The sequence below is a fragment of the Populus trichocarpa genome, chromosome 9 (genome assembly GCF_000002775.5).
Source record: "Populus trichocarpa isolate Nisqually-1 chromosome 9, P.trichocarpa_v4.1, whole genome shotgun sequence".
In the NCBI taxonomy this organism is placed as follows: Eukaryota; Viridiplantae; Streptophyta; class Magnoliopsida; order Malpighiales; family Salicaceae; genus Populus; species Populus trichocarpa.
In genome coordinates this window covers 9,532,859-9,560,578 of record NC_037293.2, presented here as the reverse complement: position 1 = coordinate 9,560,578, position 27,720 = coordinate 9,532,859, and the positions used below count along the sequence as shown (strand labels likewise).

Genomic DNA, 27,720 nt, shown 5'->3' with positions numbered 1-27,720 from the left:
ATCATTTTTCAGCTGTCGAAAATCGGATGTTTTGTCAATAATATAAATCTCGCACCATGCCAAATTCAGGCTTCTTGAAATTAACTATTTATTACAGAACGGTTTTAAGCATACATTGACTCTTTTTTCACATTATCAACACCCATCATTGCAGGAAAACCATTGAAAAAGGAGGGAAAGAAAGAAAAAACCTAACACCAGAAGAGTAAAACAGATGTAGAGTGGAAGATGGGTCCAACACTTTGAATCTTCCATTCTAATGGTATTCGCATGGTAGAAAATCACAGCTATAATTATTGGCGAAGCGTCACATAAGGTAGAATTTTGCGTTGGGTAGTCAGTCTTCAACTTGCCAAGTGATTGTATAAACTGATGATGAGAAACAAGTGCTCCACGCTATCAATTTGTGACAGTAGCTTGGGTGGGTAGAAGTGCAAATGTTGCCGCAGAGTGGAAAGCCAGAGCGACTAGATGTTTCAAATGTCTACTTGACTGGGTTTACAACCACCCAGATGAACTTCGTTGTATTCTTGTAAAAGATTTCCCTAGTGGTTGAATGAATAGCCTGTTCTGCTGTTAAAAAAAAAAGTTCAATGCAAGAGGAAAAAAACATTATAGAAACTTCACTATATATATATCTGACATCTTGAAAATACATCAGACGCTTGAACAAATTACCTGAAAATACCTGCTTCAACGGTTAGTTTCTTCTTGCACCGTTTCTGTGAGCTTTCTTCTTTCTTCCTTTTGTTTTCAGATTCCATTGAACTTCGACCATCCTCACAAACCATGCCGGTTTTCTTGTTCTAAACACTATGTATCCCACTGTAGCTCCAAGCACAAATCCACATCCATACCCCATCACAACTGCTTTCCATCCAAATCCATCTCCAAACAGTGATGAATCATCTCCTTCTTCGGAGTTTGATGGTGGTGGTTGTTGTGTCTCACCTCTATTGCATTCCTTTGAGATTTGAAATCCACACAAGCCCGAGTTTCCTTCGAATGAGCCCTTATTGAACGTGTTGAACTGCTTTCCTTTAGGTATGGGTCCCTCTAGCTGGTTATGTGAAAGGTTTAGGACACTAAGAAATGTTAGATCTGCCAACTGCATCGGAATCCTTCCCGTAAGCAAATTTGAAGAGAGATCTAACGATTCCAGATTGGCCAAATTCCCCAATGAAGGTTGAATATATCCTGTAAGGGAGTTGTGAGAGAAGTTTAGCTGTTTAAGTGCTTTAAGCTTTCCAATCGACTCTGGTATCTCTCCAATAAAACTGTTGTGCGACAAATCAATGGATGCGAGGGTACTTCTAATTTTCGCAAACTCAATTTCCAGCCCTTTCCACGTCAGTTTTACAGAATAATCATAACTGATGTTTCTAACCTTCATGTAAATCATATCTTGATCCAAGGTCTTCATTGCTTCCAGACCGTTGAAATACCCAGTTGGCAATGGTCCACTAAAATTATTGCTGGAGATGTCAAAAATCCTTAGTTTTGAAAAGGCGTAGTTGGTCGTCGGACCTTTCACAAACCCATGGAGTTCGTTGGATTTTAGAACAAGAACCTGTAGCTCTTGAAGCGTATCCAGAAAGTAGGGGAACTTGCCTTTTATCTTATTGAAGCCAAGATCAAGAACCTCCAATTGTGTACAGTTGATCATAGATGGTGGTATTTCCCCTTCCAATTCGTTGCCATTGAGATTGAGATATCTCAAGTTATTCCCCACCAAAAACCTTGAAAGGATTGTGCCTTGGAGATCATTCATGCCAAGATGCAAAACTGAGAGGCTGCTGCTAAAGTTCCCCAGGCATTGTGGTATAAAACCACTCAAGCTGTTGTTGGACAAGTCAAGGACTTGTAGGGCTGTCAGCTTACAAGCAGAAGAAGAAATCTCTCCTGTTAACTTGTTGTTGGATGCAAGTTTAAGGACTATCAACTTCTCTTGATTGAAAACTGAACTTGGAATTGGGCCATGCAAGTGGTTATTGCTCAAATCAAGCAATATTAATGAATTGTACTGGAATTCACTTAAATTCCCAGTGAATAAGTTGCCATGGAGGTCCAAATACTGCAGAGAGGGATGAGAAAACAAAAAGGACGGTATTGTGCCCGTGAACAAGTTATCAGATAACATGAGAGATGTTAGATATGGAAGGCTACTTATTTGAGGAGAGATAGGGCCTAGCAATTGATTATCTGATAAAAATAAACGTTGAAGTTGTGTCAGGCTACCCAAAAAATCTGGAATCTGACCCTTGAAATTATTGGAACTAAGATCCAACCAATTGAGATTCACAAGGTTTGCCAGTGATGATGGGATGCGGCCACTCAAATTATTAAATGAGAGATCTAATTCAATAAGCTGTGTGAGGTTACCAAGTAGGGCTAGATTTGATCTTCTGCTAATGTTACAGTTTCTGAGAACCAGGTTTTTCAACGACTTTAGATTATTGATAAAGTCATTCTCGATAGAAATTGAGATTTTCGTATCAAAAAGAGCCAACTCCTCGAGGGAACTGCTCACATTGGAGGAAGGAAAAGAACCTGTGAGGCCTACGTTACCCCCCAAATTGAGAAATTCAAGGTTTGGTAGGAGAAAGATGTTAGCTGGGAATTTCCCTCGCAACCCACAATTCCCGAAAGAAAGAATTGACAAAGAAGACGACAAATTCTTCAAGGAAGTAGGTACAACCAGAGACATATTTACCCACCGCAAACGGAGTTCTCTTAACTTGGTTAGGTTTTGAACAAGCTTGTTAAGAGAAGATGAATCTAGTGTCAGATAAGAGTTCCCGGAGAGATCAAGTGAAACCAACTCAGAGAGCTGCTCAAAATCAGATGGAACCAGGCTTGTAAAATTGTTGAATCCGAGATTCAAGGTCTGGAGGTGCTTAAGTTTTCCTATAGAGAAAGGGATGTGACCCGTCAAGTTGTTATATGAAATGTCCAACACAGTGAGTTGTGTGAGGTTGCCAAGCCGTGGTAGATGTATTGAAATCCCCGTCATTGATAGATCCAAGTATGAAAGAGCATTACTCACATTGAATGGTGGAAAAGAGCCAGTAAGGTCTATGTTCTCCGACAAATCTAGCAGCTGCAAGTTTGATAGCCCAGGAACGTTACTTGGTAATTTCCCTTGGAATCCACAGTCAACGAGTTGGAGTGATGACAAAGGAGAAGAAAGATTCATCAAGGAACTGGGTACAACCAATGACATGTCTACCTCGCTCAAATGGAGTTCTCTTAGCTTGGTTAGGTTTTGAACAAGCTTGTTAAAAGGAATTGGTTCTAGTGCCAGTTTGTTATTATAAGAGAGATCAAGTGAAACCAGTTTGGACAGATGAGAGATTTGTGATGGAACTAGGCCAGTAAAATCCGAATAGTTTAGGTTAAGATGTGTCAAACTGGAAAAGTGGCCAAACTGAGATGAAATATGAGAGAGATTGAAATCATTGTAAGAGAGGTCAAGCTTTTGAAGATGATGAAGGGAGAAGAGAGTGCTATTGGAATGGAGAGTGCCATAAAGCATGCTGCAAGCAAGGTCAAGCCCAATGACTTGCCCACTCTTGATGTCGCAAGTCACCCCATCCCACAAGCAGCAATCTGTGCCCTCTTTCCATGACTCTGTCTTGGGATTTTCACAATACTCAAAAGAAGCAGAAGGATCAATGAGAAAAGATTCTTTGAATTGGAGCAGATGAATACTTTGGTCACGGGCACATAATTGAGCTGAAGAGGAGAAATTTGAAGACAAGGATGAGGAAACTGTTGGATTAAAATGCAAGAGAAACAAAATTAAAGACACAGACTGAGTGAACCGTAGTAAACATCCCATTTTCTCTTTCAGTATTCAAAACAGTGGACGCTGAATGAAATTAAGGTGCTATAGCACTCGGGTGAGACGGAAATCAAAATTGTGATTAGTACTATTTATAGACAGCTTGATTGTGCGACTCAAATTTTTGCAGTAATTATAAAATCACTAATTGCAAACAGTAAGATTCCTGTCAGCTTTCCTTTTTTTGGCCCATTATTCTGCAAGACAACAGTGTTCTTGCAACTTGCTCGGTTCTTGCAACTTGCTCGGTTCCTGAAAAAAAGCAAGAGTGTCAAATCAACTGGCCCATTAATTTTTTATTTATTTCCAATGGATTACTAGGGCTGCGCTGCTAAATGTTTTACTGAAATTTATAAAAACATCTAGAGGAAGACAAAATTGTGGTCACAGTTTTGAAATGATCAGAGGGGTTTTCCTGAAGTATAATTCACCAATGGAATTTCTTAAAAGCTTCCTTTGCCAACTGAGATTTTTTTCACATAAATTCAAGTAACCATTTAAAGCAAAGGCCCCTGCGTCTAGCTTGTCCAGTCCTTTCCAACTTTTTCTGTAAGAACTCAAGAATAGGAAATAAAACATGCTTTTTCTGTAAGTAAAAAAGGGAATTTTCTTGGTGAAAATCATTATAAAACTACTAAACTTCCGATTCGAAAGAGTCGTATTTAAACTAGTAAGCCTAGGTAACTAAAAAGAAAACAAGTTAATTAATAGTTTATAAAACCAATGGGCCTTTCGTCCAGTGGTAATAAGTTCCTTGCACCTGCAAAGCGGGATCAACTCCTCCGAGAAGTATTTGAGCTGAATAAATAAATAAATAGATAAAAAACAAAGCCTCCTTACGAAAGGAGCCAGCGTAGCCCCTCATCCTTGACTTGAAAACCGGGGCGCCGCCAGCCGACAGCCAACAATACAATTCTGTCTTGTATAAGGCAACGTTTGGGAACGCAGCTACGCTGTATTTCTAAAAAGTTTTAAATTTTTTTATTAAAATTTAATATAGTTTGTATGTTTTGAATTGTTTTGATGTGCTGATGTCAAAAATAATTTTTAAAAAATAAAAAAATATTATTATCATGCATTTTAACACAAAAATTTATTTAAAAAGTATTCATAATCATACTGTCAAATCCACTCTCTTCTGGACCATTTTTTACTTGAAACAGGACAATTTGGTTTAAAATGGTTTATTTTAAGACATTCTATCTTCGGACACTCGTTGGCTCCTTCCTGGCCGCGTTGGCTCCAAGTCAATTCCTTATTAAAGAAGGGGAAGGATCCATCGAACTTTGAACCTTTGTGAAGCCAGAAGTAGAAGGTGTGAACCTTACCATATATCATCACATATTGCAAAGCAAATTCGGCTCTTAAAACCCATCTCTTTGCTGTTGCGATGCCACACCGCATTAAGATAAAGAAACAACTTGTTGAACTGGTTTATACTAGCTTAAATTTTATAAATTTTAAAATTATTAAAAACTTGTTAATTTTAAAATTTATAAAATTAATCAAATTACTAGTAAAATAGCTCAAACACATTTATTAAAAAAGTATATCTTTAACATATGGCGCTCAATTATCTACCTCGATATTGAAGTCCATCAACTATTATTTTGTCCATAGCCCTTATTTTATCATCAAACCTACTACACCAGCAATACAAATTAATTTAACCAGTGTTTGTGTTTGGGTACGTAGTTCTAATTATTCCTACACTATTAATTTAGAAACTATGAATATTCTATTTCTATTTATGTGTATAGCTTAATGACGTATAAATAAGCTGATACGCATACTGCTCAGGATACAAAATTAATAATTCCTTGTTGTGTTTTTCTCATGTAATGTAAATCATAGCATTATCTTTTTTCTTTATTTTATCATCTTTTTGTTTTTTTACATTTCCTGATTCAATCTCCTACAACATTCGAAATTATCCCTCCTTTTCATTAAATTAATGGAATCTCTTACAAATTTTTTTTAAAAATACATTTGATTAAGAAATTATTTTTCAGTTTTAATTAATTTGGGTCAAAACTAGTTATTTAAAAAGTATATTTTTATCAGAAATCCACTGGAGATAAATAAAAAAGTAATATTAACCTTTTCGTTAATAAGTAGAAATATTTTTAAGAGAATAAATTAAATTTCCGTTCAGATTACAATTAAAAAATTAAAAGTATTTCCTAGTGCAGTTCCAGTGGACCTTCAATGCTAATCCATCATTTTTTCAATGTGGAATACATGATATATGTATAACATCTCAATGCTAGAATTGCACAGACAGTATATTCTCCTAAGTATGTTATATTGATCGTTAACATAAATCTTCCTTGTCACAAGCTTCTCTTTGCTTTTTTTAGTTTTTAATTTAATTTGTAGTTATTGGGCCATATCGAAAATCTCTCCAGCACTCCAAGAGTAGTTGCATATGCCTTTTAGTTTCTGAAATTTAGATCTGTCTTCGATTTATTGGAAATATATATATATATATATATATATATATATATATATATATATATATATATATATATATATATATATATATGATCAACTAATTTTAGAAACGGGATTTATTAGCTCATAGTTTTCTTTGGTAAGTCAGGGATCATATTATTAAACACCGAAAGGGAAAGCCGATTGGAGAGAAAGATACAAGAACAACCTGCTATGACAAGAGCAGCTTTGGTGGCCAGTTTCTAATTAAAAATAAATAAATCCCATACTCTCTCTAGCACTGTGGTTTTTCACGCGAGCCTATATGTAAATATTTGTACTTACGGGTTTATGATGAGATAGCATTAAAGGCCAGCTTTTTATTTGTTGATGTAAAGTTAATCGCGACACTCCAGCCAAAAATTAATATTCAGTTCATAATATTAATTTTATTAGTCCTAACATAATACATATATATAAAAGCAAAGGCATATGAGCATCATAGAAGAGAAGATAGCTAGCTCTTTATTTATTTTGCATAAACTTCAACAAAGATTACACAATTTCATGGAATCAAAACCAAGAAAAATCAAGACCCGATCATGATGCTGGAAGTTAATTTATTTTTCTTACATAAATGTATATAGCTCGAATCGAATGAAAATAGCATACACACACATGACATGACTAGCTGCTGTCACTCCTAAGCACGTATACAACCTTGCTTGCCTTCAATCTTCAATTTGGGCCACAATCAGATTGCCTAGCAGAAGATTCACAACGTTTTTTTGGTTTATTTGGTCCTGGCTTTGGACTGGGGTGGCAACTTTGTTTGCTACTACCGCATGGAGGTCCTGAATTGACGGGGCCAGATCCCCTATATGGATCTGCAAAATTTATATATATATATATATCTTAATCAATAATATGTTTTCATGTTATGATCACAAACTCAAAGTAAAGTGTGGTATCTACCAAAATAATAGTTTCATGGTGAAAATATTGTTCGACGAAAAAGAAATAAATATTAAATGCTCTGCGATAACAAACAGCTAGCATCTTAATTAATTCATAGCATTAATTAAGTTATGGTCCTAAAATATTTGCATGCAAGATCATACACGAACACAGTACACACTTACGAACTGCTTAGTTATCTTAAATTAAATAAAAGCAAATAGAAACAGGTTAGTTTTTCACCTTTCCCGACCTGCAGTAATTCTCGAGCAGCACTGGTGGATGAGGGAGAGAAGACGATGGTTGCTAAGAGAATGCATATGATCACAAGAAAGGCTTTCATGTTTGAAATATTTGTGTTTATCATTGCTTCTTCGCTGCCACTCTTATTTATAGGCGCCTTGCATGATATTGGCAGCTTTGGAAGGGAACTGACCTAGAAAGTTCACATGCATGTGCACAAGACGAGATTATTGATCACCGCGTCCACTCCTTTGTATTATTGAATAAGACAACTTTGAAAAGTATAAGTGCATTTATAATAGTAACAAGTTGATATATATATATATATATATATATATATATATATATATATATATATATATATATATATTCAGCAAAGTATAATTAAAGCCCATACATGGTTAAATATAAGTAATCAAAATATAAATCCAAAAGGCAGGACATTTATTTAATTATATTTGATAAATTTATTTATTAAAATAATTTTTTATTAAAATAAATAAGAATAATAGTAGTAGTAGTAATAGTAATAGAAGAAAGAGAGAATTAATTGAATTGATTGAATAAAATAATAATAATATAAAAAAAACACCAAGGCTGCATATTAATTACCAGTGGCAAGTCGTCTCTCTAAAGTCAGGAAAAGAGAAATGCTGTAATTTGAATGTGCAGATATGTTCGTTTTCGAATGGACCTCTTTTTTTCTTGTACGCTTGTAAGCCAGTAGGAGGGAATCCAGAAAATGTCTATCCAGCTTCTCGGTTCAGTGGTAGTAAGTTCCTTGCACCTGCAAAACGGGATCAACTCCCCCAAGAAGTATTTGAGCTTAAAAAATAAATAAATAGATAAAAAAAAGCCTCCTTACTTGACTTGAAAATCGGGGCTCCTCCGGCCGACAGCCAACGATACAATTCTATCTTGCATTAAAGTCTTTGGCATTGCTCTTCTGGACCCTTTTTGACTTGAAACAGGACAACTTGGTCTCAAATGGTTTATTTTAAGACATTCTTTCTTTGGACACTCGTTGGATCCTTCCTGGCTGCGGTGGCTCCATGTCAAGTCTTTATTAAAGAAGGGGAAGGGTCCGTCGAACATTGAACCTTTGTTGAGCCAGAAGTAGAAGGTGTGGACATTACTGTTAAATAATATATTTATTTTATTTTATTTATTAAGGATAAAATAATATTTTTAGTTTAATTTATATGTAAGTTTTTTGTATTTATGTTAAAGGAAGAACTTTCATACAAATGAATTTAGAAGAATTCTAGCCTCTTTCTTTTTCATGTTCATATTTATTTTTGTGTTAATCAAATTGTTTTAACATAATATCAGAGCTGGTTTTATAGAATAAGGTTTAATCTCAAACATAATTTTCACGAATCCAACTATTTTGGTTTTTGTCTTCCGTTAAAAGAATTTTTTTTTGGAGCGATATTTTATCTTTCACTTCTACAAAATCTAGTACGGAAGAGAAAGTTTCTGCTTTGCATAAAATAGATATTTGGGATTTGGTTTCTCTATTTCTTAGTAATATTATTTTTGATTATCATTAGATATATAAAATCAAGATTAATTTTAATAAATTTATTAAATAATACAAAACTAGATTGGTTGGAAAAAAATACTTTCAATCTTACCAAGCAGATTCGGCTCTTAAAACCCATCTCTTTGCTGGTGTGATGCCACTGTATCGCATGTAATAAGGTGAAGAAAGAACCTTGACATGTAGCGTATACCTTGAAATCAAATCTCATCTGCTATTATTTTGTCCATAACCCTTATTTTATCATCAAACCTGCCACACCAGCAATACAAACTAATTTAACCAGTGTTTGTGTTTGGGTACATGGTTCTAATTATTCCTACACTATTAATTTAGAAACTATGAATATTCTATTTCCTATTTAGGTGTATAGCTTAATTACATATAAATAAGCTGATACACATACTGCTCAAGATACAAAATTAGTAATTCCTTGTGTTTTTCTCTTGTAATGTATATCATAGCATTATCTTTTTTCTTTATTTTGACTTTTTTTTTTTTACATTTCCTGATTCAATCTCCTCCAACATTTGAAATTAATTATCGCCCCTTTCATTTTTTTCATTAAAATGGAATCTCTTACAAAAATAAAAAAATACTTTTGATTAAGAAATTATTTTTTCAGTTTTAATTTGGGTTTCAAAACTAGTTATTTAAAAAGTATATTTTTATCAGAAATCCATTGGAAATAAATAAAACATTATATAAAATTAACATTAACTTTTTAACGTGGAAGACATGATATATATTTGACTTCAAGAAACGAACCTGCAGGAATGAACAATTTTTCAGTATATTTTTCCCTTTTTTTTTTTAACATCTCAATGCTAGAATTGCACAGACAGAATCTCCTAAGTATGTTATATTGATCGTTAACATAAATCTTCCTTGTCACAAGCTTCTCTTTGCTTTTTTTAGTTTTTAATTTAATTTGTAGTTATTGGGCCATATCGAAAATCTCTCCAGCACTCCAAGAGTAGTTGCATATGCCTTTTAGTTTCTGAAATTTAGATCTGTCTTTGATTTATTGGAAAAATATATATATATATATATATATATATATATATATCAACTAATTTTAGAAACGGGATTTATTAGCTCATAGTTTTCTTTGGTAAGTCAGGGATCATATTATTAAACACCGAAAGGGAAAGCCGATTGGAGAGAAAGATACAAGAACAACCTGCTATGACAAGAGCAGCTTTAGTGGCCAGTTTCTAATTAAAAATAAATAAATCCCATACTCTCTCTAGCACTGTGGTTTCTCACGCGAGCCTATATGTAAATATTTATACTTACGGGTTTATGATGAGATAGCATTAATGGCCAGCTTTTTATTTGTTGATATAAAGTTAACCGCGACACTCCAGACAAAAAATTAATATTCAGTTCATAATATTAATTTTATTAGTCCTAACATAATACATATATATAAAAGCAAAGGCATATGAGCATCATAGAAGAGAAGATAGCTAGCTCTTTATTTATTTTGCATAAACTTCAACAAAGATTACACAATTTCATGGAATCAAAACCAAGAAAAATCAAGACCCGATCATGATGCTGGAAGTTAATTTATTTTTCTTACATAAATGTATATAGCTCGAATCGAATGAAAATAGCATACACACACATGACATGACTAGCTGCTGTCACTCCTAAGCACGTATACAACCTTGCTTGCCTTCAATCTTCAATTTGGGCCACAATCAGATTGCCTAGCAGAAGATTCACAGTGTTTTTTTGGTTTATTTGGTCCTGGCTTTGGACTGGGGTGGCAACTTTGTTTGCTACTACCGCATGGAGGTCCTGAATTGACGGGGCCAGATCCCCTATATGGATCTGCAAAATTTATATATATATATATATATATCTTAATCAATAATATGTTTTCATGTTATGATCACAAACTCAAATTAGTAAAGTGTGGTATCTACCAAAATAATAGTTTCATGGTGAAAATATTGTTCGACGAAAAAGAAATAAATATTAAATGCTCTGCGATAACAAACAGCTAGCATCTTAATTAATTCATAGCATTAATTAAGTTATGGTCCTAAAATATTTGCATGCAAGATCATACGCAAACACAGTACACACTTACGAACTGCTTAGTTATCTTAAATTAAATAAAAGCAAATAGAAACAGGTTAGTTTTTCACCTTTCCCGACCTGCAGTAATTCTCGAGCAGCACTGGTGGATGAGGGATCAGAGAAGACGATGGTTGCTAAGAGAATGCATATGATCACAAGAAAGGCTTTCATGTTTGAAATATTTGTGTTTATCATTGCCTCTTCGCTGCCACTCTAATTTATAGGCGCCATGCATGATATTGGCAGCTTTGGAAGGGAACTGACCTTGAAAGTTCACATGTGCACAAGACGAGATTATTAATTGATCACCGTGTCCCACTCCTTTGTATTATTGAATAAGACAACTTTGAAAAGTATAAGTGCATGTCTTGGGCTTCATTCTTCGCTGAATATCTTTTATATATATATATATACAAGTTGTTAAATAAATAAATATATATATATATATATATATATATATATATATTTAACAACTTGTATGTGTGTATATATATATATATATATATATATATATATATATATATATATATATATATAAAAGATATTCAGCGAAGAATGAAGCCCAAGACTAGCTGGTCGACTTTGCATGTGGACGACGACTCCATTTTTCATCAAGAAGGTAATTTCTAAGCAAAACATATATAGCACGTGTGTTGTTTTTTATTATTAATTTTTTTTTGGCTGTGATAATCGAAGTGTATTATTGCAAAATGTTAGCCATAAAGTGAATGGCTAGTAAAGATTAGGGTACGTAGTTTGAAATCTTAATTCTTGAAATAGGGTTGTTTTATGCTTATTTCTTGAAATAAGGTTGTTCTTGCCAAAAAAACAAAACACCAGTTTTGCCGGATCGCATGAACAAGAAAGCTTTTCCATTTACATGTTCAAACTAATTCAATTAACAATAGAACTTAAAAGTTCATATTCATAAGAACTGACAAAGAAATGATAAGAATGATTGACAGACCCTTATCAAAACAACATGTTTTATCCTATATAGAAAATCTCATCGTTGTATTGTACAGAAGAGGTTAGGGATTAGAAAAGAATAGTATGAAATTCTCATTGTTGTGTTGGAGATCCTCTGTTTTGACTGCAGCTGATTAATGTAAAAGTTATGGTTCTTTAATTTGAAGATGATACGCCGGCTTCAGATTCTTTTCTATGTTCCTGTGGTGGTGTGTTCTTGTTAAGGATATACCATGTACTGATGGCCACTGTACGTCAAGTCCCTTTTGCCTTCGCAGTTGCAGATCGCTGAGGTACAAATTAAGGGGGCTCGAGTCGTTTTTACTTGGAGACAGATTAGGGTTTTACCATCATCTTGTTAGTAAACCTAAAACTTTGATTCACTATTATTAACAAAAATTGTGATCCTGTTCACCGAAAAAAAAAAAGTGAAAATTTTAGATTTTTAGGCAATTAATGCTTATATCTTTTTATTACGTCATGTAAGCTAATTGACGAGGAAGAAAGTATGCACCGCGCGCTGCAAATTAAAGAACATGGATGCCAAATTGATGTGAAGGTTTTCCCCAATATTTTCCGGCTTTATCTACCTAGATAGAATAGACATGGAGTATTTATGAAGTTTGGAGGCAAAAAATTGATTTGGGGCCAACGACACGGGGAGGGAGAAGAGGAAATACACTCCCAAATCTATCTTCGATTTCCTGGTTAAATTAAAATTATAATTTTTTTTTTATAAAAAGACCTCTTTATTATTAACAGAAACTAATTGAGGTTCCCCTCCTCAAAGAGCACTGTTCAATAGTGCTTTATTTATTTATTTATTTTGCTTTTTGTTTTTTTAAGGTTTAGTTTTTTTTCTTTAATTTTATTTTTTAATGGGTTTTTTTTTATCTCAGTTTTATAGCTTAGATTGTGAATTTGATGGCTTAACTTGAGTTTTTTTAAATTTTTTTCAATTTCATTCTTTAAAATTTTGTTGATTTAAAATTAAGTTTCGTGATTTTTTTTTGTTTGTTTTTTATAAGGTTATCGTGGTCTTATTACCCAAATCACGAGTTTGATGCGTTCGCTCGAGTTAATTTTTGTGTCTTTTATTTAACTATTTTTTTTTCAATTTTATCTTTCAATAATGGATTGATTGAGAATTAAATTTCATAATTTATTTTGATTTGATTTCTGTAGAGTTATTTTAGTCACATGAACTGCATTGCATGTTTGGTAGGTAAATTCAAGTTGACTCAAGTTGTTTGTTTTTTAATCTTTTTTAATTGATTTTTTCTTTCAATTTTATTATTTGGTATTGGGTTAATTGATACTTGGATTTCATAATTTATTTTGATTTAATTTCTATGTGGTTATCTCGGTCTTATTATTCGGGTTGTGAATTCGATAGCTTAATCCAAGTTGACATGAGTCGATCCAATATGTTTTTATCAGTCGTTCAGGTTGTTTTTAGATCCGTCAAGTTAATCGAGTCATATTAGATCGACCCTCACATGGTTAAAAAAATTTTTTTACTAGAAAACATGTTAGCAATATAGAGATATTTTTTAACATTAAAACAATTAATCTGACCAAGAGTATAATCTAGTCATATTTATGTATACTAAAAAACATTGAAATTTCATTACAGTAGTGAATATTAAATATAATTTTTTTATATTTTGGATCTCAAAATTTTTGAAAATACCATTAAAAAAATCTAAATCCCTTATTATTTTTCATAAAATATTTTCTAGAAAGATTAAACGTAGTAAAAAACGAGTGCTTGACCAAGTTTCTACATTTATGCCCGAACAAACCAAACCAGTAACGCGCACATGGATTCGGCGGAGACAGCCGCGTTTCCAGGAATCAACCTCAATCTGCCTTAAGAAATTCTACTACACTTTTTTGTCACTACACTGAAGTCCTCCTTTTGTGCGCTCATCATTCGCCGCTACTCGTTACAACCGCCGGTCCGCCACCCCAACTTGATTTTCTTGTCTTTTTTTTCTTCAATCAAAAGAAAGATCATATAAATGAAATTTTCTTTTAGTTCATGAAATTCAGATCTCCATATATTTGATTTATTGGAAAAATTCATAGTAATTTTACAAACTAAGTCAATTAGTATATGGTATTTGCAATGTTGATGCTGGTCGCCAATTTTATTAAATTATATATTTTAATTTGATTAAAACTATAATTTTTTTGGAGTGTAAATAATGTAATTTTTCTTTTGATAGAGAGATATGTGAACAATTCAACTCTAACTAAGTGCATTTAAAAATTTAAAATTGTGGTGTAATGTGCTTTTTAAAAGAGATTTTTATTTTAAAATACATGAAATAATTAATATTAAGTTCATTTAAATGTTGCATCTTATCACAACTCTCTTACATAGTTAAATATAAGTAATCAAAATATAAATCTAACAAAAAAATATTTTAAGAAATCAATTGTTCAAAAAATATACAATATAAAAGAATAAGAATAATACATATGGATACGTGTAATCATATTCGAATTTTATCTGTTCGAGCGTGCACTGTTCCTTTAACAATGCTCTCTCTCTCTCAAATATTTAATTTTAATCTCTATATATTTACCTATATTTCATCTTTGTCCCTAACGTTTAAAGTTTTTTCAATATCACCCTTATAGTTTTCACTACTACATGTTACTGCATCTCTGGACTTCCTGCTGGTGCCTTGCTTGGTTACCAATTTAAGCTTGGTGTAATTCAAGGGATTTTGTCAGGGATGTTGTCTAACAAATAATATCCATTCATCTCTTTATTCATCTCCAAATTAACTGGAAAAAAAGAAGTAGGTTTATATTTCAATCGCAGATAATAGACATCACAGATTTTTCAATATATAAAAATGATGACATGACTAGCCAGCACTCGGTGACTGGCAAGGGTGACAGGTATGAAGAAACTTGGCGCCCTTCGAATATTTAAGGCAGTTTATGAGAATTTAAAGCATGCATAATTACATATCCCAGAACCTGAATTTGTTTGCTCCGTTAGAAATTGCAGCCTGCAGAAGCACAAGATTGGAATCCAGGGATGATAAATCAAACAACCTAAGAAACGTGCTTCATCTTCTAGCATTTCCTTTCCTTTTGGTATAATTGTCAATCATTTCTTGCAGGATTAACAGATTTGCTAAATATTGCAGGTTTTGCAAGCTGAGGAGCGCATAAGAACCTGGGGAAAGGCAGCCTGAGGCCCAGCAACTTATTAAGAACCCACGATGTTTAATGATTGCTTCATGTATATAATGTCGAAAGAATCATAGATGTTTGAGAATTGAATGATTGGTGGTGGGAAAACAATTCTAAAGAAAGGTGTATCTCAGTGAGGAAATCAGAATCTTCTTCATTTCTGCTCACATTAGAAAGCAATCCTTCTCCTGAAATTTATTAACCCATATATTTTTTTAACTGAAAATGGTTTCCCTTCATCCTTTTCTTCGAAATTTCGTGTTAGTATTCTTTTGTCTTGAAAAAATAGTCAAAACCAGAATCATCTCCTATCCTCTAGTGCATATTCGAGGATTCTTTCGAGATCTTAGTGACTAATCTAAACTGAAAATTTGTTTCATAAAAATTATGATCAGTTGCTAGTATTTGCTGATAAAAAACAGTAAAGCTGACCATATTTTTTTTTTATTTTTTTTTTATATATATAGCAAATGAAAACAATCTAAAATTATATAAAAAAATAATTTAAAGAAAAAAAAATAGGCAATTGCTTGCTTAAAATATTGAATGGGGTATGCAACGAAATCGTTGTTGCCTAATTAATGAACAAATCGAGATCTTTCTCTAAATTTATCTATTGATTTGATTCAAATTTAAGTTCCAAACAACCTGTAAATTGATTAAAATTGGAGTCCTGATTCTCCACATAAAGGGAGCAGCTGCAAAGCCTGTCACAAACACAACACAACACTTTGAATATATATATTTTTATTTTTAAAAATAAAATTTATCCATACCAAAAATAAAAAAATTATAAAAAAATTAAAAACTCTTCAAATAATTTATGTAATTCTTGAAGTTTGAGGACCAACATGTATTTTTTTCAAAACTTATAGCACCTCATTGTCTTCAGTTTTTTTTTTCAATTTTATCTTTTTATAAAAAATCAAAATTAATTGATTTTTAATTAGAATTAAATTACCCAAAAAAATTTAATATTCAAATTAAAAAAACAAAAAATCTTGTCCACAGTAATAATATGAGTAACAGAGTAAGGATGAACAATGCACACCTTCTAAATTTACACTTGATTTGAGTTGATATGCAATGAAGCCTTTTTGTTTTTTTGGATACTTGAGGGGGCTGAAGGCCTAAAGCCCAAGCAAAACAAGAAGCCTGTATCCCATGCGTCTTTGATCTTTAACAAGCCGCTCCAAAATAAATAAAACTAGGAGCTTGATTGAAATATACATTTTGGTTGCCCGAATCTTAATAATAGTTTTGACAAAATTGAAGGAAAGTAAGTACTCCCAACTCCCAAGAACCAAATTGAAGGTATTGACATGGCAAGTGCATTTTGGCAAGGTTATATAGAGGTGTGTAAAAAGGCACGCCAACAACATAATATCTCCTAACAGGATAAACAAAGTCTTAACTGCCACTTCTCTTATCTTCAACTGAAACCCACAAACAGAGCTTCAAGTTTTCCATTAATGGATATTCTGAACCCCACAAAACCCCTTAGCTCATCTCTATTCAACACCCATTTTCGCAAACCCACTCTTCTCCTTAACTCCAAAATTCTTAAGCTCAAACCCCAAATTCACACTCTTTACAGCAACAACAACAAGAGAAGTAGACTTTCTGTAACCATTGTAACTTGTAGCAAGCTCAAAACATCTAAAGAGATCAAGGACAAGGACAAGAACGCGTCCGGGAAGATTCTTCTATCGAATTCAGCTCCACCTGTTTTGTCAGAGGAGAGTGGTGGTGGTGGTGGTGGTAATGGAGAGAAAGTTCCAGTGAAGACAGGAACTGGAGCATTGGGGTTCTTGAAGAGGTTGCCTAGAAAGGTTTTGGCTGTTTTGTCTAATTTGCCTTTGGCTATTGGAGAGATGTTCTCTATTGCTGTGCTAATGGCTCTAGGTATGTTAAAACCTCTGTTAGTGTTTCGTCTTGCTGTCTTCAGAAGGTTAATTGAAGTGTTAGTGTCAGAAATGAAATTTAAGTGCTAGAATTAGAGCATCATTGGTTGTCTTGAATTTGTTCATCAGGTGTATGCATTGTTTATGCAGGTACTCTTATTGATCAAGGGGAGGCTCCAGAATTCTATTTCCAAAAGTTCCCAGAAGAGAATCCTTTGTTAGGATTCTTCACTTGGAAGTGGGTTCTCACCCTCGGGTTCGATCACATGTATTCATCCCCTGTTTTCCTGGGAATGTTGGCTCTCTTAGGAGTATCTCTTATGGCCTGCACTTACACCACACAGATCCCCCTGGCTAAGGTTGCGAGAAGGTTTGATTTTTGGCATCTTGCTCTATTAAACTAGGAAAGAGGAAGTTTCCTGTTAACACAGCTTTGTTGTTAAATGCAGGTGGAATTACTTACATTCTGCTGATGCTATTCGTAAACAGGAATTTTCCGACAATTTGCCCAGGGCATCAGTTCAAGATTTGGGTGTTATTCTGATGGGATCTGGATATGAGGTTATGGAGTAGTTCAATTGTGTTGCATTTGTGAAATCTGTTTTATCCTGAGTTGCAACAAATTGAACAGTTATTTTGCCTGCAGATACTTTATCCTGAGTTGCTAACAATAGCAACCTTCATGTTACATTATTATCAGCTCCTCAAGCATTAGTACCTTATATATATGTTTTTGTGCTCACTATTCACAGTTTAATTAACGTAGGTATTCTTGAAAGGACCCTCTCTATATGCATTTAAGGGGCTGGCCGGTCGGTTTTCCCCTATTGGAGTACATTTAGCTATGCTGCTGATAATGGCAGGAGCAACTCTTAGTGCCACTGGGAGCTTTAGAGGCTCAGTTACAGTTCCACAAGGACTGAATTTTGTTGTAGGAGATGTACTGGGACCAAGTGGGTTTCTCTCAACTCCCACTGAAGCTTTCAATACCGAGGTTCATGTCAACAGATTCTACATGGACTACTATGATGGTGGTGATGTAGGTGTTGATTTTCTTTCACATCAGTGCCTATACATGCCTTTTCAGCTGTGCTTACTTGAATTTATATATGTGTTACATATTTTCTCTTATATGTTGTTTCTTCTTGTAGATCAAACAATTTCACACTGACCTGTCACTATTTGACCTTAATGGGAAGGAGGTTATGAGGAAAACAATTAGTGTAAATGATCCGTTACGTTATGGTGGAATCACTATGTACCAGACAGACTGGAGCATTTCCGCCTTGCAGGTACGCAAGGATGATGAAGGACCTTTCAATTTGGCTATGGCACCATTAAAAATCAGTGGAGACAATAAACTCTATGGAACCTTCTTACCAGTAGGGGATGTTAACTCTCCTAATGTCAAGGGAATGTATGTATTTCTTTTACTGATTTTCTAGTTCTTCTTCTTCTTCTTCTTCTTTGTACATACTTTTTACACAAGAATTTAGAGAATAAATACTGTTATTGTTCACTTGTATCTATAACTAACATTCAGTTTCTTAGTCAAATTTGCACTTTGCTGTGATTATGATAGTGTTTTAGTTTTTCCATATCTGAGAATTTTCATATAGTTGCTTAATTTTTAAACAAGTCTCGTGGTCATCAAGATGAATGGATAAAATTCTTGAGCTTGTTCACGTGCTGCTGTTATTGGTTGACAGTCCTCCAGAGTTATTTTGTTTGCTGAAATTAGTTTTGTGTTTTATGTTTGTGCATTGCCATTCAGCCCTTTTGATGTTGATTTTCAGATCAATGCTTGCTCGTGATCTACAATCCATCGTCCTTTATGATCAAGAAGGGAAATTTGTTGGAGTGCGAAGACCCAACTCTAAGCTTCCGATTGACATAGATGGCATGAAAATTATTATTGAAGATGCAATTGGAAGCAGCGGTCTTGAATTAAAGGTCTGGACTCAAAAGTCTCGCTACAGCATGAATTTCTTTCAGTTGCGTGATAGTTACATGGAACTAAATCTTTTCTTTGTACAGACTGATCCGGGCGTGCCCGTTGTGTATGCTGGATTTGGTGCTCTAATGCTCACAACTTGCCTGAGTTACTTATCTCATTCACAGGTGAGAATTATGTTCACATGTTGAGTCTATCTTACCGTGTTTTCTGATGAATTATATAGGTGATTTCTGTTTAAACTTTGAAAGTTGTTTTTGAGATTGTTAATGCCTGATGGCAACATTTATGCCATGATGGAAGTTAATTGCAAACTTTTGTGTTCATTTCGTTTCTTATTCCGGCAAATCGAAGATATGGGCTTTACAAGACGGAACAGCAGTGATTGTTGGAGGAAAGACTAACCGAGCAAAAGCTGAATTTCAATATGAGATAAATTTTTTGCTCGATAAGGTTCCAGAGATAGTTGAATCATCTCTTTCAAAGCAATCTGATGTTGCAAGTGGCTAGTTTTCGCAGCTCGAAATGAGATGAACACTTACAATGGGGTTTACACGTGATTCTGAATTCTGAGGTAAAACCAAGATACCAATCCTTGAAATCCAGCATACACTCTATCTGTAAGCCCGAGCTTGTTCCATGGAGTTTAGCACTTTGCAGAGCCATGTATTATTCTTGTAAATGTATAGCTACAGGCATTATTATAGACGACACTACAGCGTGTGGCTGCTGGGGCCTGAACTCGAGGCCCTAGGGATTGTCCTTGATCACCCAGTTGCCTATCGACCATTTTTTGTACCAATGAAAGATAAATTTATACTTCAGGGGCATTTAATCGAATACATGCAGTAATTTTTCTCACTCACTTCGATTATATTTTTTCCAACTTCTCTTGGTTATTATAGTGGTGTGCTTTCGCATTTCCTATTTTCCCACTTATTTGCCTCGTCGCAACCTCTTCCTGGTTTTACACTCGGCATTGTTTTACTACTGCAACCTCTATATTGATATTGTGAGCTCAACTCAAGAACTCAAGTGCTCGAAAGGATATTACATGGATATTTTGGAACCTCTTGTTCATGATACATTGATCTTGTGTTTAATGGTACAGTATCTGACTGGCACTCTCTACTGCTGTATATATAACACATTAAACTTTAAGCTACTTGTAAAGCTTCGTCACGTTTGATGTCGAACACCTTGATAAGGGCATCTTCGACAACCTGATAGAAATTGATTTAAAGGTAAATAGTATCAGTTTTTTACAAACATTCAACACCAGGTGTATAATATTAATAACATTTAGCACAACTGGAAACTTGAAGATTCGCTTGGTTTGCAGGAATGGCAATCCTACAATACCATCATCTCAAAGTTCAGAAATTGCATGTCTGGGGCAGAAAAAATTATGGACAGCACAAAATGGACAAAGGATTATTGCAGTAAAATTACCTTGTCTGGTGTAGAGGCGCCTGATGTCACACCAATTGTAATAGGGCCTTGTGGAAGCCAGTTCTCTTTCTCAACCAACTCCCCATGCTAGTAAGAGATGAATAAATGAGAAATCTATAATTGAAATCAGAAAATTGGTCAAAGAAAGGGAGCACGAGCAATTTCGCTTACGTTCAACTTATAAGCTATTTTGTTTCCTGGGCCTATCCTCTGTTCACTGTCAATCCAGTATGAAGGAATTCCATGGTGCTCAGCAATTTCTTGGAGGTGGGAGGTGTTACTTGAGTTCCACCCGCCAACAACTAACATAAGATCCAACTTTTCCTCCACCAGTTTATACATTGCATCTTGTCGCTCCTGCAAATTAAACAGAAAAGGCTTGTATAAATATAAGATTAAAAAAAAACATTAACCCAATCAATTACCATAAAAGAATCTTGCTTTTAGTTAATTCGTAACTTGGCTTCATACATTTATACAATTGTTGTAGGACTGGGAGACTTGAAATTCTAATATATGATATTCATTCCTTGCCTCTATCCTCTTCTCCTTTGAAAAAGGGAAGTTCAAGGTTCAAAGAGTTTTAAGGTTGACAAATTTTGAAATTATGATTAGAGATACGTGGTGAAGGGAGAAGAAAAGCACCATATGGAATTTGAATTCTATAAATTGTAAGAAGAATGAACACCAGGTAAGACTCTCTAACGCTAAGAGTTTCACCAAACTCTAATGAAAAGCTGAACAAGTAGAATCGCGAGACTAGAAGAGAGGATCACCTGAGTAGCATCACAAATGGTGTTGAAGCTTATGAAATGATCATTTACATTTTCCACTCCATACTTGCGCATCATGATCCTCTCCACCAATTTTCCTGTCAAGAAAAGAAAAATCAATGAATCGGAGATCACTAGTGGCAATTTCTAAGAAAAAGATACAATAGCTTAACGTAACTAAAACTTACCAATGTCTTCTGTTTCTCCCTTGAGCATTGTAGTTTGATTTGCAATACCAAGTTTCACCAGGTCACTATCAGGATCAAACCCCTTAGAAACTGCATTTTTAAATTTCTGCAACCACGCCAACAATTACATTAGGATTTTGTTTAGTATCCAAAATACCAAATCAAAGTTAACAAGAAAAAAAGCTTTACCTCTAGAAACTCCTCTCTGGTTGAGCTAGATCCATTAAGTTCACCCCCAAGAATGTAATCACACACATACATTGCCTGAATTAAATAGAAACTTCTCAGAATTTTTGCATTAAAAAAAAAAAAAAAAAAAACAGAGAGAGATCATGCACAACTCTTCCTTTATCTTTGTGAGTCGTGACTAACATGTTAAAAAAACATTCCAGGATTTTCTTATATACTGAAAGAAGAAAGGATATTAACCACCACAGGTATTTGGAGCATACCTCTTTCATATCCTTCACAATAATGTACTTTCCTGCAAAAGAAGCGGTTGCTACAGTTTCCTCATGAGCATATTTTCCATGAATAATTGAGGTATAATCTCCCTTCTTGTGCTTCTCAACAGTAGTCCAAACCTTCACATGATTTCAAAGCATATTTATATATGTCATTAAAAAAACACATATATTGAACATATAAATCCCAATAATTACAAACAATAAGCTAATATCATACGCTAAAACTCCATCCAATAAATACCTTGGATACCCAAGGGCAAGTTGTATCAACAATTTGTACATTTTTGCTACTCAAAGTCAACATCTCATCCACTGCCGCTCCAAATGCAGGCAAAATCACAACATCACCACCATTTACAACTTCAAACTGTTTCTTCCCTTCCTCAACAGGAACGTTTTCAACTTCCATCTCCTCTAACCGCTGCAACAACAATAAAACACAGTACCATCACTAACCAGAAACAATTTATTCCTTAAATATCGAATCACTACAAAGAAATTTTTATCATAAATAGCTTTCCACTGCCACAATTCAGCTCTATTCCACTCCGATTCGCCAAATTGAAAAGAAAAAAAAGAAAATTAATAGCACCTTATTAACAGTCGGATTGTGGATAATCTCGTTAGTAATCCAAATCTTGTCATCAGGAAACTGTTTTCTGGCTTCGTAAGCAATCTGAACAGCTCGCTCTACTCCCCAGCAAAATCCATAAGCTTCGGCTAATTTGACTGTAACATTTCCCCATGTATACTCATAACCATTCTCCTTCAATTTCTTTATTATATCACCTACAAATTCAAACAAAACTCACTCTTAATTCAAGTCTCTCACGTCTTCTTAACTAGTTTTTCAAAAACAATTAAAAAATATAATACTAAGAGATAACTTACTGGTGTACTCGCGATTCATGAGCTCAAGTGTCTCTTCTTTGTGGCCAAAACCTCTACGATTATAATTCTTGCTTCTTGTCAGGTTATGTCTGAAGACTTTGGCGTCAAATTCCGATTCCAAAGAGACTGAAGAAGTAGAGTCATCACCGCCAGCGCAGCGGACGGAGAAAGTGGTTCTACGGCGGCGGATAGGTACGCGATTGTCGGAGGAGAGGTCGGAGCGGAGTGATACGCGGCAGAGTTGGAGAGAGATAGCCATGGTGGAGATTGGTGAGGGGGGTGAAGAGACTGGCGTACTTTAGTTAAGAGAGCGGAAATTATCAAATTAATGTGGAGTGTGCACCAATGGTGCGCATTTTTAATAGAGGGGGTTTATAATAATGAGAGGATCTCGTGATCCATGTTTTTTTCGGGTTTTTTTCTTTTTAATTTTAATTTTGGACGGAGGGTTGATTTGTCGTTTTGCTGACAAGGATCGGCGTTTATGGTCATTTTTTGGATGCCAAAACACGTGGTTGTCAATGGAGGTTTAATTATTTTGAAGAAAATGAAATGCTCAGCGATTCTGTTTCTTTTTTTTTTAAAAAAGTAAAATATTCTTGAATCAATTTTATATATGTATATATATATATATATATATATATATATGAATTTGTATTTTTTAAAGAAATATAGTAAATGAAAATCTAAATTTTAACTATACAATCAAGAATATGGTTGAACCATTATATTCAGCAGGTTCAACGTATAAATCCATAATTTGAGATTCTTTATTTGTATTCATTAGTGAATTTTGTACAAATGCATTGAATGATTTAAAAAAAAAAACACTGAAATAGAGTTAGTGAAACTGTATATTCAAGCGTATATATTTTATTAATATTTCCATTATACAAAAAGAAATATGATTGATTTTAAATTGGCCATATTAAATGCAGCATTTAAGTCCAACACGTAAATACATAAATCATGGGTGTGTCATGTGTGTGTTACACGCCGAAACCTCTATTTCTTTCTAAAAAGAATCTTTAGTTGCAGAATATCCCAGCAGCAGCAGCAGTTGTTTAAATCACAATAACAATTAATGCTATGTTTGGTTTTAGAAAATCATTTTTTTTTAAATTACTTTTCAAACTTTTTTAAGTTTGTTTATTATTAAAAAAATTAGTCAACAAAAAATACTTTCCAGTTAAAAAAAAATTTAGCTTGGTTTCCAGAAAAGTGTTTTCCTGCAAAATTTGAACGGAAAACACTTTCCGGAAGTTATGAAAAATTTAAAAATATCATATTATTTGCTGATTATATCAAATTCGATCCTCAAACTTTTGATTGTTATATATATTTTATTTTGAATATTTATTTTTTAATTTCATCTCTTAAAATTTAATTTTTATATTAACTTTGGTTCTCATTTTTATAATTGTTATTTGCTTTTCCCTTATCATTTTTTTATTGAAATTTTTTATCTATCAAATTTGATTTTCATTCTTTTGATTGTTACTTATTTTATTTGAAATAATTTATGAAATGTTAATTATTATTATTTTAATTTCTTCATCTTTCATTTTTTTTATTTTTTAAATTTGATCTCTATTATTTTGATTATTATTTATTTTATTTGAGATAATTTATGAAATTATATTTTTTTTTCAATTTCATTTTCATTCAACTTTTTAATTTGTAAGATTTGTTCCTCATTATTTTAATAAATTTGAGAAAAATAAAATATTAATAAGTTATTTTTCAGCTCATTTTTCATGACATAACCAAATACTGAAAAGTGTTTTCCAACTTATTTTCCATTACACTACCAAACATCAAAAAATAATTCACTTTAACGGAATTCACTTTCCAAAAAAAAACTACTTTCCAGCAAACAAACGGGGTCTAAAATTAATTATTATTATTAAAGTAAATTTAGGTCTTATAATATTGTATGTGATAATATATCTAATTTAAGTATCAAATTCAAGTTTTAATATATATAATTTAAGTATCAGATTCAAGTTTTTCGGGTGACCTGATTATCAAATTAAAAAAATTTAAAATATTTTTAATATTAAAAAAATAATATTAAATAGCTACGAAACACAAACCAATATACTAGTTACCTTCCTATATATATCAGGTATTCTTTCTTTCCTTGTTTATATTGACCTAATTATTGTGCATATAGCAAGTATATGTATACTCTATTGATTCAACTTTTAACTATCGAGTAAAGTTGTTCTTTTTACACCGGAGGAGATGGTTTTTTGGGCCTTTGTCTCCATAATTTTTCAAATTCATATGCTTCGATTAATAATAAGGAGGGAAAAAAAAAGTCACCATCATTGAACCATGACAGCTTAAAATCCAGAGAACGAGCACCTGGCCTTTACCAAATCCATTCAAACTTGTGTATTTCTTTCAGAGTTTCTAGACCGTTCCTTGATTTATTTTTTTAATTTATTTTTTTGTGGTATTTAACATCACTCTCTCGGAAGAGTTTTATGGCGGATAATGTGCCTGATGACATGGTCAAGGCCATATCTCGAGACCGCCCATTGAGCATCTCTGAATCCATCACCATAAGCTCCGTCCAACATGTTTTCTACTTCACCCTTGAAAGTTTTCTTCAAGTTCCTCATGAACTGAGCCTTCTCACTTCTGCTAGACGATGCCTCTGGATCTACCGCTTCGAACCAATCCAGCCATTGGTAACCCATCACCTGGCATATACCTTCTTCGATTTCTGGGTTCAAGCGTGACACGCCTTTCAATCAAGAAACAAACAAGGGTCAAGCGTAATTCATGAGTCTTTAGCATCCCACCACAAATCTTGAACAGATATTTCTCTTCTTCTTCTCAAAATAATTAAATTAAGGTCACCTTGAAGCCTCAGCCATGCGTGCATAAACTCATGAGCTAAGATCCCTCCGGTCATGACCCTGTAAAGCAATAAATTAGTAAATCTTCAGAACAGGAAATCAACCTAAACTATCTTTGGCTGATTGATGATCTCATATTTATGATGGAGAGTGTTACAGGGGCAGGCCAAATAAAACTAGTATCTTTATTCTGTATTCATGGCCGAAACGGTAAGTCTCCATTTCTGTAACAATTTTTCTCCCTTGCAACCGAGACTTGTCAACCTATCATTTCCAAAACAAAAAAAAAATCATGAATTTAAGTTGCAAATCTCTTTTTAATTCCTGAGAGCATTGTTTTGATATTGAGCTTATCTCTTTAATTTGTCAATAAAATAAATCGATGGGAATTTCAAATTTGACAATTAATTACTAATCAATCCTTACGCTAGTGATGTCCCTGTATGAGCACATAGTGAGTCCAAGTACCGTAGTGTCTGGATGAACAGGCTGTTTGCAAAACACATATCAGAGATCGTCGACGTCAAAAGAAGAAGAAGAAGAAGAAATGTTTAAAATGAAAGTAACATACACAAACATCTAATTAACCGAAGTTACTTATTTTTTAAAAATGTGGTGATAATTATGTGTTTAAAAATGCGGTGATAATTATTTTTTAAATTGATTTTTTTATTAGAAAACATTAATATATTTTTTTATTTTTAAAATTTACTTTTTACATTGAAACAATTTAAAAATAATTTAAATTAAAAAATTTATTTTTACCGCAATCTTAATCAAAGGCTAAGTAAAAGGAAGGGATTTGACTTAACTCCCACAGCAGTTCCTCCTGCTGTTTGTCTCCTCATCTCCCCTCTATCAACCGAGAAGACAGGGATAGGTGCCTTTATTTTCATATTCAAATGATCGAAGAATCTTAGCACATAGCGTACAAGTGGTTCGATTCCTTGTGTCTCCAAGATAGCCGTGGCAAAACAGTCGTTGCATATTCTTCTACCATCCCTTCGATCATCACCAAGGCTAACGAATTTTTCATTTCTTGGCTGCATGAAAGTAATATATATATATATATATATATATATATATATATATATATATATAAATGGTTAATTAAAAAATGAAACTTATAAGATCTGTATGCCGTATGCGGATACAATCATATACGCCCCCATGCATATTTTCTCAATTATGAAGAGAATTGATCAAGTACGAAACATGGACAGGAAATTGAATTATATATAACCTTGTCTAGATTCGGGTGATTATTATTTTTAGATGCATTTTAATCACTCAATATTCATACGTGGAAGATTTGACGTATCCTACGTACTCATTGAATTGGTTGTCAGAGAGAGAGTTATGTTTACAAGAAATGTGCCTTTTGATGGAATATTGCATGCATAAGCTAAGATAAAATATTACATGCGTAATTAAAAACAATAATAATAATGCTCCGTGGCAATCGTATTAAACTGGTTCTTTTTTTTTTTAACAAAAAAATAAGTCTTCTTCTTCCTTTTTTCCTGATAAATAGGTCTTCTGTAACACAAACCTCGAATCGCCTGCAGGAGCAGCATATATGAGTGCCATCCCTCGTGTGATCATAACAATAAACTTGGTTCCAGAACTCACGTTTTAGGTGCGGGCCTCGGATCTGTTCAGAAAACAGATTGCTTTGTGTGAAATACTTCAAGTAATTAATTAAACTCTTCGTTGAGATAACATATCATTCACAAGTAAATTCTGTAGTGTCATAAAACACATGTTGTTGTCTTGTCTGTATATTTGCTGATATGGTCATTAGTAAGTCAACATAATCATGGATATAGATCTACTGAGTATCAACTTCATCACGGAAAGACCTTCAACCAAGGTCCATGCTGCTCCTGGTGGTGGATCTTCTTTGGGATACCTCTTTGGTG

General features: G+C 33.6%; 3 protein-coding genes and 2 long non-coding RNA genes across 9 annotated transcripts; 1 reads left to right on the top strand and 4 right to left on the bottom strand.

Annotated features, from left to right (window-relative positions):
• Nucleotides 1-71: 71 nt before the first annotated feature.
• On the bottom strand, nucleotides 72-4,027 carry LOC7456395 (receptor-like protein 9DC3). 4 transcript variants are annotated; one of them, XM_024609026.2, is made up of 2 exons: nucleotides 689-4,027; nucleotides 72-570 (listed from the first exon to the last, which is right to left on the bottom strand). In XM_024609026.2, exon 1 carries the CDS (start codon nucleotides 3,839-3,841, stop codon nucleotides 701-703), a length of 3,141 nt encoding a protein of 1,046 aa, XP_024464794.2. In that variant the 5' UTR covers nucleotides 3,842-4,027; the 3' UTR covers nucleotides 72-570; nucleotides 689-700. The 4 variants fall into 4 exon arrangements, with proteins under 4 accessions (XP_024464794.2, XP_024464793.2, XP_024464792.2 ...); XM_024609025.2 differs by having other exon boundaries at nucleotides 679-4,026; XM_024609024.2 differs by having other exon boundaries at nucleotides 72-573; nucleotides 689-4,026.
• A 2,754-nt stretch (nucleotides 4,028-6,781) lies between these two features.
• On the bottom strand, nucleotides 6,782-8,104 carry LOC18109505 (uncharacterized). 2 transcript variants are annotated; one of them, XR_002979820.2, is made up of 3 exons: nucleotides 8,090-8,104; nucleotides 7,478-7,670; nucleotides 6,782-7,164 (listed from the first exon to the last, which is right to left on the bottom strand). It is a non-coding gene; the product is annotated as an uncharacterized LOC18109505 (long non-coding RNA). The 2 variants fall into 2 exon arrangements; XR_008060070.1 differs by lacking the exon at nucleotides 8,090-8,104 and having other exon boundaries at nucleotides 7,478-7,727.
• Nucleotides 8,105-10,479: 2,375 nt separating this feature from the next.
• On the bottom strand, nucleotides 10,480-11,466 carry LOC127905749 (uncharacterized). The gene is made up of 2 exons (XR_008060071.1): nucleotides 11,183-11,466; nucleotides 10,480-10,862 (listed from the first exon to the last, which is right to left on the bottom strand). It is a non-coding gene; the product is annotated as an uncharacterized LOC127905749 (long non-coding RNA).
• A 5,105-nt stretch (nucleotides 11,467-16,571) lies between these two features.
• On the top strand, nucleotides 16,572-20,018 carry LOC127905772 (cytochrome c biogenesis protein CCS1, chloroplastic-like). Its single transcript, XM_052455817.1, has 8 exons — nucleotides 16,572-17,204; nucleotides 17,354-17,573; nucleotides 17,653-17,764; nucleotides 17,970-18,242; nucleotides 18,355-18,620; nucleotides 19,000-19,156; nucleotides 19,241-19,324; nucleotides 19,512-20,018. Exons 1-8 carry the CDS (start codon nucleotides 16,772-16,774, stop codon nucleotides 19,665-19,667), a joined length of 1,701 nt encoding a protein of 566 aa, XP_052311777.1. The 5' UTR covers nucleotides 16,572-16,771; the 3' UTR covers nucleotides 19,668-20,018.
• Nucleotides 20,019-20,136: 118 nt separating this feature from the next.
• On the bottom strand, nucleotides 20,137-23,280 carry LOC7456396 (4-hydroxy-3-methylbut-2-enyl diphosphate reductase, chloroplastic). Its single transcript, XM_002313780.3, has 10 exons — nucleotides 22,929-23,280; nucleotides 22,630-22,826; nucleotides 22,279-22,458; nucleotides 22,023-22,154; nucleotides 21,760-21,834; nucleotides 21,571-21,676; nucleotides 21,386-21,480; nucleotides 20,781-20,966; nucleotides 20,610-20,696; nucleotides 20,137-20,380 (listed from the first exon to the last, which is right to left on the bottom strand). The coding sequence occupies exons 1-10, from the start codon at nucleotides 23,185-23,187 to the stop codon at nucleotides 20,315-20,317; spliced, it is 1,383 nt and encodes a 460-aa protein (XP_002313816.1). The 5' UTR covers nucleotides 23,188-23,280; the 3' UTR covers nucleotides 20,137-20,314.
• Between the last annotated feature and the right edge of the window lie 4,440 nt (nucleotides 23,281-27,720).